At 45.8% G+C, this 10,057-nt stretch overlaps 3 protein-coding genes across 3 annotated transcripts; 1 reads left to right on the forward strand and 2 right to left on the reverse strand.

Annotated features, from left to right (window-relative positions):
• Positions 1–172: 172 nt before the first annotated feature.
• On the reverse strand, positions 173–3,491 carry N7520_005477 (glycosyltransferase; the record flags this gene model as incomplete). The annotated part of the gene is made up of 7 exons (XM_057139411.1): positions 173–477; positions 545–683; positions 740–1,433; positions 1,483–2,256; positions 2,318–2,848; positions 2,910–3,261; positions 3,332–3,491. 7 exons carry the CDS (start codon positions 3,489–3,491, stop codon positions 173–175), a joined length of 2,955 nt encoding a protein of 984 aa, XP_056997618.1.
• Positions 3,492–4,073: 582 nt separating this feature from the next.
• Positions 4,074–6,546, forward strand: N7520_005478 (potassium channel family protein; the record flags this gene model as incomplete). The annotated part of the gene is made up of 5 exons (XM_057139412.1): positions 4,074–4,135; positions 4,184–4,223; positions 4,274–5,472; positions 6,115–6,273; positions 6,327–6,546. 5 exons carry the CDS (start codon positions 4,074–4,076, stop codon positions 6,544–6,546), a joined length of 1,680 nt encoding a protein of 559 aa, XP_056997619.1.
• Positions 6,547–8,735: 2,189 nt separating this feature from the next.
• N7520_005479 (uncharacterized protein) lies at positions 8,736–9,854 on the reverse strand (the record flags this gene model as incomplete). The annotated part of the gene is made up of 2 exons (XM_057139413.1): positions 8,736–9,629; positions 9,720–9,854. 2 exons carry the CDS (start codon positions 9,852–9,854, stop codon positions 8,736–8,738), a joined length of 1,029 nt encoding a protein of 342 aa, XP_056997620.1.
• Between the last annotated feature and the right edge of the window lie 203 nt (positions 9,855–10,057).

Genomic DNA, 10,057 nt, shown 5'->3' on the forward strand with positions numbered 1-10,057 from the left:
CGAATATGAACCCTTGTAACATAGAAATTTTCTTGTTTGGTTCCTTTGCTCTTTCATCGGTAATTCGAACAGTTCTATCAAGAAACACAAGTCTATGGAAAGGTTTTACTAATTTTAGATAAAAGGACGGTTTAGTTGATTGTAGATACGTATAAACTTCCACAGAGTTACATCAGTTAATCCGAATCTCGGGGATGGGGACGGCTGTTGGGGCATTTGCAGGTAGATGCGTGGGTACATCATGTTCATGATTCCATGCACTGCCGCGACTATATCGTGTACTCTTTCTCAACTCCTCTTCAAGTAGTATCCACTTCCTGACCAATTCGGATCTGTCTTCCTCTGACGCTTTTGGCATTTCCTCGTGGCCTTGCTTAATGCGGGAGACCACAATATGATTCTGCTGGGATTTACCCAAGGAGACCAGAAGGGTTCGGCGAATTCCAGCAAGTGGATAACCTGCAAGCCCCCAGAGACCTAAAGGACGGTTATTCTGCAGCTGATACGAGCGTAGCATTAAAAGGAAATCTCAAAGAGAACTTACCGGCTGGAGGTTTCAAAATAATCCCACAGATGCCTTTTCCAACACCCTTGAACATGCCTGTAGCACCATTCTCTTTCAGGCCATATCTGGGGAGAGTAAAGAGGCCTGTTATACCATGATAGAAACTATCGGTGAATTCCTGCGCCAAATATTAGTTTTGCTCCTGCCCCGGTCAATCACGGATATTGATTATACCTTTCCAGCCGCTCTGAATCCGCTTCTAAAGCCATGAACGTTGGGCGTATCCGTGACCGTTGGATCATTGTACAGTCTTGGCGCATTGTGGAAGCCTTTTGAAAGACTCAGTGAGAGATCAGTGGGTAGCCAAATGAGATGGTTCAATAGCCGTTTCGACATCATAGTCCAATGTATTGCTGCTTCAGTAATAATACTTGGTTGTTTGCCCGATCGCATCTCACAACCCATCGTCACCTGCTTTTCGAGGTGCAAGCTTGTCGCCCTGTCCAGCTTTTCTATGTCAAGACTTCCATTCATGTGCTCCTCGTCATCTAGGCTATCCATATCCTCATCTTGTTCCGCCAGTACTACCTGATGCTGTTGAAGCTGTTCTGGTTCTCTTTCATCATCAGTTTCACTTTCAGTTTCGGCTTCAGAATTGCTAGCCGAAAATTCGCGTGAGCGTGAATGGGAATGAGAACGGGATCGGGATGGCCGATGCGCCCGACGGCACACATACTCCTGGATAGGATTGGAATGATCATGCGGGTGGTTTATCAAACGACCCGCGGAAAAAATATCTCCAACAAAGCCCACTGGCGTATCAGCTATGCCAATGATAAAGTTGGCAATGGCTCCAAACAATACCTGTGCTGATGCACTGAGAGGGCCGGCCGGGTCGCGGTAAGTGTCATATTCTTTGGGCCGGTTTCTACATACAATATTAGCATGTGAATGTTCCGCTGTATGAGATAACGAACAAGACAAGCCCTGAAGGCGACAGCCGCCCCATTTCAACCAAGGTAGAGGCTGCAAGGGCACTCAACCCAACCTTCGTGTGCCGAATGTGCCAAACCGCGGGGCGATCAGGAAAAATCGCACATCTCATAGATTCCAGATCAAGTTGTCGGTGAAAGCTGCGCACAGCATCCTTCACACCAGATTCTGTTTTCATCCTATTTCCAATGTCCTGGGCTCTCTCATGCGTTGAGGGCTCCAGAGCCATTTTTATCGCGCTACTCAGTTTATCCACTGTCAACTGTTTATGTGGAATTGGGGGGGGGGGGGGGCCAGCTCCAGCCCTTGCAACTATACCTCCCCAGAATTCTTGGTCCCCGAAGAAAGGAACGATGATAGTGGGTCGCCCAAGAGCCAAACCAGCAGCTGTTGTGCCAGCACCGCCGTGGTGGATAACACACGAGACATGTCGGAAAAGCCAGTCATGCGGACAGCTTCCAATTACCAAAATGTTATCAGGAGTCTCATCATTATCGGCACCCAAGTTACCCCAGCCTTTAGAGACAAGGGCGCGCTGTCCGCTTTTTTCGATTGCTTTGAATATAACTTCAGTTAGCTTGATTGGATTGTCCACAACAATAGAGCCGAAGCCAACATAAATTGGTGTTGAGCCTGCATCAAGGAATGCTTGTATCTCCTGTGGAGGTTGGTAATTGGACTCGGATGGAAGAAAACTGAACCCGCAAATGTCAATATTGCCAGCCCAGTCGCGTGGCTTCCGAAGTAACGCTGGGGACCTATATCATCACTCTTTTAGAGATGAATCTTACTATTTCCGAAAAGGTAGAATAGTCTTACCATAGATATGAACAAGGAATCTGGAGTCGATGGATCAAACTCGGAGCTGTGATGCTGTCTACTGGATCCATTGATAATACTTTTTTCCGTAACTTATTCACAAGATCGCCTAACCCCTCCCAGACCATCATATCGACAACAGCATATGATACGAAATTTGCAACGCTTGGTTTACACCGTTGCTGGTGAATGATGGCTAGGGGGTGTGGAAACGATTGGGTCGGTGACCATGGCATTCTATTCCGTATAATTTTAGTAAGTGGCCCCAGGGATTCTTCTTTCGCGTATACTAACGTAAACATAATATGCAGTGGAATACCCAGCCTCTGTGCGCAATGTATGTGTGCTAGACTGGGGGGGTTGGCTATAATTGCGTCTGCAACAAAGGGCCGTTTTCGCCAGTCCACAGCATCACTCCACGGGTCCTCTACAATTTGATGCAACTTCGTCCCGTCACTTGTCTGAAAGCAAGATTTCCAGCACCCATTGATAATTTGATCCATTTCCCGACGACGCTTTTGAATAGCTCCACTGCGTATGGTGCTGAGATTTAGGTAGAAGTCCAGGATTTTTCACCATAAAGGCCATCAACTCGGCGGGGTCACCTCCAATACTGAAGAATTCCAGGCCGGACTCAATGACAGGATCTCGGAATGCAAGGTGTGTGGCCAATCGGACGCGGTGGCCGTGATTTTTGAGCTCTTTCCCCAGAGCGATGAACGGTTGAATATCTCCACGAGAGCCGATCACTTGGATTAAAATATTCAATTTAAGCGGAAAGTCTATCCCTTTGCCTGGTGGAACACCTTGCTGGCTATCTCTGTCTTCTGATAGACTAATTTCTGACGTTTGATGAGATAGTAGAGGGCTTCGCTGCATACCCCTCAACAACCCTGCGATGTTGGGCCTGTGCTCGTTGATTTGAATGTCAAGGCGTCCGTCACCTGCACATAACAGAGAATGCCAGTAAGCAAGTCGCCTCTCAGATAAGCAACTTATTCCAGAATCTCTGACCTAGCACCTTGACGCCCGTGTTCAAGCCATCTCCACTAAACTGCACTCGATTATCGTCGCTGCTCGAAGAATCACTCGCCTCCCCTGGTTCGCCTTCCCTCTGTAGACTCGCATGGCGCGTAGATCCCGGTACCGAGAAAGTACGTCTCAGTGTATCCATGATATAAGATGTTGATTTGAAATGTTGGGACTTTCTTCTCGAACCTCGAGCATAATGAATGTCCACAGGACTTTTTCTAACTAAATGTTAAAAATTGGCTCGCATGAGCTTAGCAATACGATATGGCTATTTGGAAGTAGTCGATGATGTCACAAAGAATCTTCACGAGGTTGTCGTGCAGATGCTTACATAAATGCTGCAGCAATCGACTCTGCAAGCTTTAATAAATGAAAAACATTAACACGTTGGTCACCCATTTATTGCTAACGAGATAAGCCATAGAAAATGATCAGATTATCGTCGCGTGGCATTGTCAGCTGAGACTGGGATCTTGTAATTTCCGCACTGAAAGAACTTATCCCCAACCATAATGTTGGAGCTTGCTCGCAAGGAGAAATTTCGCGGACGCTGCGCCATGGTTGACACTCAAGTCTGATTCGTTCGTCAATTGGCCTAGCCCAGCCACTGAATCATCAAGAGAGCAACCCCTTCCGCATAATTTACTATTATTTTCTGTATTTCTATATTTCTGAACAGTTTGGATCTGCTTTGCGTTGAGAACAATTTTTCGTCGCAGGAAACATGGAGAAAAGTCGCGATAATGAAGATTTCGCAGACCAGCAAGGGAAGAAACGAAAGGCAAGGTGAGTCATGAGATCAATACCTACAGTTCTCTTTTAACATCTTTTCAGCCATTGGTCACTGGTCTCGCTAGGCTTCCCCGTTATTGTGGTATGTTACATTTTGATACCCTTCCACTGAACTTTCCAACGGTAAATTAGGGAACACTGTGTGCCATGGCTATCATGTTCAACATCTGCGCGACAGCACAGGGGTGGCAACAGACTATCCACGCCAACGCTCAAACCGTTAAACCAAGCTTACCACATTGGCAAGTCTACTTCGCTTGGTGTTTATTCTTCATTCAATCACAAACTAAAGTGTTCAGGAATGTCGCACTAAAAGCATTATCCTTGGCCCTAGCTTCTACTGCGTATATACTTTATCTACTGGAAATGGCTTTCCACTACACCTCGCGAAGTGGATTCACCATAGCAGTGTTTGGCTGGCTCGCCTCAGCGATCATCCTGCTAAGCCTTATAGGGATAGAAGTTCAACAGCATCGAAACATCAGAAGTGAACAGCCATTGGAGTATACACAGAACTTTTACGCCGGTATTTTCGCTGCAAGCCTCTACTGTTTAATTGCAATCCTACTAGCAGCGTACATGGCCAGTTCAAGTTCGCTCCACTTGAGTCCCACGGACAGGCGAACGGTCGAATGCTCAAGCATCATCCATCGGGTCATCACTTTTACCATCATTCTTCTCGGTGGTGCTGGGATTTATAGCACCATTGAGGGTTGGTCTTTGATGGATGCACTGTACTTCACAGACTACACCGTTCTTACCATTGGTATTGGAAACATCACTCCCCAGACGCATCTAGGGCGCTCACTTCTCTTTCCATATGCCACCGCCGGAATAATCAGTCTAGGTTTTGTCATTTCGGGTGTAGCATCATTCACCAACCAAGTGAAGAATTTAAAACTGAGATATGCAATTCTCGAGGCACGGCGTACCTTCCGAACTCAGGACACAGAGATATCTATGGCTGAAGAGGAAGCTCAAAGCACTGTTCCAGTCCCTTCAAAGTTCCCTGAAAGAGATGAAGTGCTCGAGCTTCACCGAATCAAGTCAAAATTCTACCGCAGGAGACGTTGGCAAGATTTAATATTCTTTTCTGTGGCATGGTTCATCTTGTGGCTGATTAGTGCGGAGATTTTTCATCGATCCGAGAAAAGTGAACACTGGACCTATTTCACGGCGCTTTACTTTACATACACTTCCCTCACGACAATTGGCTATGGGGACTACCATCCGACAAGCAACTTCGGAAAGGCTTTTTTTGTCTTTTGGTCCCTACTTGCTCTTCCCATATTAACAAATCTTGTCACCACCATGGGTGAAGTCCTCCATAGGTTAATGTTGGTCTTGTACGGCCACGTTTGGAGAAGTTTACCTCATAGGAGGTCAACACCACACCATCATTCCCATGAAGATGGGTGTTGGTTATTTGAAAATACAAGCGATAATTTGTCAGATAGCCCTCCTTCGCATATGGTCGAGAACGATCATGAATCTGCGATGGAAGACCATCGTCCGCATCTATCTTCCGTCAGACCAACACCATTGTCCATACAGAAGACTGGCACCGCAGCAAAGAAATCTATGCAATACAGATTAAGTTTGGCGGAAGAGATGACAAAACTCCTAAGTTTTTTGAGGAATGAATCCGTTGACAACTGGGAAGAGCTCTGTTGTACCTGGTCCAGAGTCATAGCTCTACTTCATGCAGAAGAGAGCTACCATATCAGGTCACAAGGGATTACTTCATTCGAGGTATCATCGACATCCGAACATTTGACTATGATGAAGATCATGGACCCCAAGAGGGCACTAGCGGAGAGGAATGCTGAGATTTTATGGATGATGGCATTGCTGGTGAAGAAATTTAGTTCAGATTCAAGACGGGAGTTATTTGAGCTTAGCTGAATTGTATCAATACTGACCAAAGTTGGTATAAAAACCATCCCGTGGTGCCAATCTTCAATCCATCTCAGAAGGGTAGTACAGCGGTGCTTCCCCATGATTAACCGGTTTTCTAAACCTGGCGGCATGGCTGACGTTGCGGGGATGCCCATAGATGTTAAGTTCGCACAAATCCGCACGGTAGATACTCATCGCAGGGTCGAAGAAACATTGGATGGTGCGCAAGGCGTGTAAGTGCTCATATCATAAGTAATGAGTCTCAAGGATGCCATCGGGATTGTAGCATCTGGCTGGCGCACCAACTCGCGATAATCCTCATGGTAGACATGAAATATATCGAGCCCGAAAAGCCCCTCACGCGATACTCATTCGACGGTCTGCTGGCTTGGGAGCTATGCAGCTGGATCTTCACGGACATTCACTCTGGTCTGTCCGTGTTTCAGCTCATGTCCAACGGGCACATTGCCAAGCTGACTCGGCAGACTTCTGTGAAGAGCAAATGACACGAGCACTTCACGATCAAGCCGTGCTGGCAAGTTAATGCGAAAATAAGGGGAGCTCGTGGAGGTATCGCTTGGGCATCAATCGGTAGAAAATCATCGGATTCTGTCGGTGTCCCTGGGTCATATCATGTGACCTGAGCAGCGCTGGCATCCCGTTTAGGACTAGCTTAGTTTTGGGTCTGGGGGCATATCCTCTAGATCTTCTGCTCCTTCTCTCTTTTCTCCCCCCATACCCAATATCACATACATTTTGTGTGAAGCTGTCAGCCTACATATTGTAGTCATCTTCCATCTTCCCCGCTTGGGGCCTATTGGCGCCAAGAGATTCGATGTTTCCATAGTAGTTATGTGATCTCTTATCTTGAAGATTGATTTAAAAAAAATATTGTAATCGCCAGAACTCTTCGATGCCTTCATGTTTCCTTCCGCTTCTCCATAAGGGGGCCAAACTCGGATAATTGCTTCATGACCAAAGACAAGCAAATGAACAGACGGGCAAGACGAACCATTACCCATACATCAATACTACTAGAAGCTTAGGAATTTTGGGCTTATGGGCCACTTTCTACGCGGCAGCGCATGCTAAGGGTCCAAAGATAATTTTAATCAAATCGAACACGCCCCCAACAACGGTACGCTTGAATTGGTAGCCACCCTCGTCACCCAGAATACCGACCTGCTTACTTATTAACTTTGAACATTCATTTTATACAATGGGAAATGTTAATTCTAATATTTAATCAAAATTCACAAGAATTATACATCAGATCACAAAACTATGAAAAAGAGGTTGAACACCCCCCAACTCCACCCCCCAAATCCACCCCATCATGCGTCCGCCGTTTCCTGTGTCTCCATGGCAAGGGTACGAGCTCTAACATCTTCGCCTCACATTTAGGTATCATGATCATCAACCTCGAGCGCCTGGGTCATGAAATCGTCTTCGTGGGCGGATTGAACGAATGCGGTACCCCTCCGGGTATTTCCAGTAAATACTCCGTACAGCGATTTCAATTCTTCGACTTACGGCAGCCTTTGGGCCAATCAATTGATCGATCGATGGTTGACAGACAGCGGAGCTGAGATCGGCAGACCCCTTTCAATCATGATCTAACCGCACAATTTCCCATTGACGTTGTCGCTGTATAACCGGGATATATTTTCCGGCTACATATCAGACGAGCCGGCCCATCTGTCGTGGGAAATGTTGGATAAACCACCTAAACAATGGTATTGCATATAGATAGGTATATGGAATGATTCGGAAATCTATTTCACGACCGACCCTTTGAAACGATGATAGAACAGTGTTCTCCTTCCAAAATCAAAGATAACGTTTACCTAGGCTGTCTGTATGGATTATTCGTCGAAGATAATCCTACTGGGTTCACATCTTTGTGACCGCGTAGTTCACGACAAATCACAGGAATTCAAGGTCAAGCCAATTTCCAGTCCCTTCTGATAACAACTGAACACCAAGGAGCTCTGGTCTCATATGGTCAGTGTGCGAGACAATGCCGGTATTAAAAAGAGAAAATTATGGAATTTGGCGGGTATTAGCAGCTATACTACCATGGTACTATACCCATCATAATTTTTTTCGAGGACGGATAATGAATCAGACCGTTTACTTGATCAGAGAAGTCTCGAAGTCGACGTGAGCAGAATGGGTCATATGACCTAACCCTTGCGTCTTATTCTTACAGAGTACAGCGAGTTAGTATCTACTCCAATCGTATAGGTTCTCCAACAGTCGGTGCCCACATTTCTTTTTACATTTTATCGTCGACTTTTGTATACAATGCTGTGACCCAGGAAATAACGCAGATAAGGCATCCCGCTTGAGCGTGTGGAGACAGATCAGGAATCAATCCGCACCATCGGAAACAGCGTCGAGATGTGTATACTGACAACCAAATTGATTGGAAATCAACTTGAATCCTTGTTATATATATTTTCTGCAATTGGTAGCCCTCATCGCTGCCTTGAAAGCTGCAAATTTTGCCTAAGAGTACGATAATACAGCTCATAGGAGCCGCACTCAGAGCACATATGTACGCTTTTCCCGAGACAGCATGATCAAAATGAGATATATTTAGTAGATTGTCCAGCACTTTTTTGAATTATACATATTCTTCCGAGAAACAACAATGAGCTGCCTTTCTTGAACAACGTCTTGAAATGACGTTCTAGCGGTAAGAGATGCCGTGACCTGCAATGTCATCAAAGTGGCCAATAGTGGGTACACAGTCACATGTCTCGCGTTCTCCGAGCAGCTCCTCGTGTAGGGAGTCTAATTCAGCCCACGCGTTTGCATATTTCATTCCCCTGAGCCTTTCTTTCTCGATGACCTCACAGATCTCGGAATTGCCCAAATCCTTCTTTATCTTACTCATTGATTCGGTGCTTCTCGGTCGAGGGTCCTGATGTTGGGCGGGAAAGTCTGTCGTCTTTTTATTTTCGCCTAGTAGACCTGAAGCTCTCAGAAGTCGTTCCGGCGCCACGGTCAACCTACCCTTCTTGAAGACGTACTTCGAGACGGAAGATGCAAATACAACAGGGCGCCCCAATTTGTCCCCGCTATTCCCGCTCCCAGCCCTGGTGCACCTTCCAGAAGTCTTTCCGGTAGACAAGTTGTGGGTGATCAGATCGGTTTCTTTGACGCTTCCTTTCTGGACAAAATGTGTCACAATATAGAGCCACTTTCGGTCCCATGTAAGGATCCGAGACCATACTTCGTACTGCTGGAAGATTCGAATTTCCTTCTTGAAGCTTGTGGTAACAGATCCGATTATGGCAGCCATTATCCCCCGCCTGCCATCCGCAACGAGCTCTTGATCGACAACAGAAACTCCGCGATAGCAAAGGTATGATAGAAGATGAGAGCGGCTTGCATCAACATCCGTAAAATATGTACTATTCGACTTGTGGAGGTTGTAGTCTGCCTCAAGGAGTGGGGTGTATGTTGTCGTTACACATGGAAGAAAGACCAACGGCAAGTCTTTGTCTTTGTGATGAATCGAGACGTGATGGCTTCTTTTCTTTGTTAAGGAGCTCTGAATGATGGGGCGAAAGATGCGATACTTCAGGAATGTCAGTTCAGAGCTTGCAGGGGCTTTGAGAGAAAGGACTGGAATTATGGGCTTGTTATTCGCCTTTCAATGAACACTTACGTGGAACACTAGTGGCAAATTTTTGAAATTGACCACAAGAAAGATTGCTAAAATAAACTTCCAAAGACTAATGGATTGAATTGAACTCCAAAGCCATTGAATCATCTTGGCGAGTTTGATTAGCTCAAAACGCATCGAGCGAAACTGGAAATTTAGAGCAGAAATTGGCTTCAGAGGCAAATGCAATGCAGTGACGGTAAAGCTGTATGTGCATTTACCATCGAAAATCGGCTGTAAAAAGATACAAGGGAAAAAAAAGCCTCGTGACAACGAATGTGCGCAAAATTTCGATGCCACTCAAATAAATAAGCATAAAGATTCTATAGGTTGATACTGGA

The sequence above is a fragment of the Penicillium odoratum genome, assembly GCF_028828045.1.
Source record: "Penicillium odoratum strain IBT 22623 chromosome Unknown utg000004l_segment0_segment0, whole genome shotgun sequence".
NCBI classification, from domain to species: Eukaryota; Fungi; Ascomycota; class Eurotiomycetes; order Eurotiales; family Aspergillaceae; genus Penicillium; species Penicillium odoratum.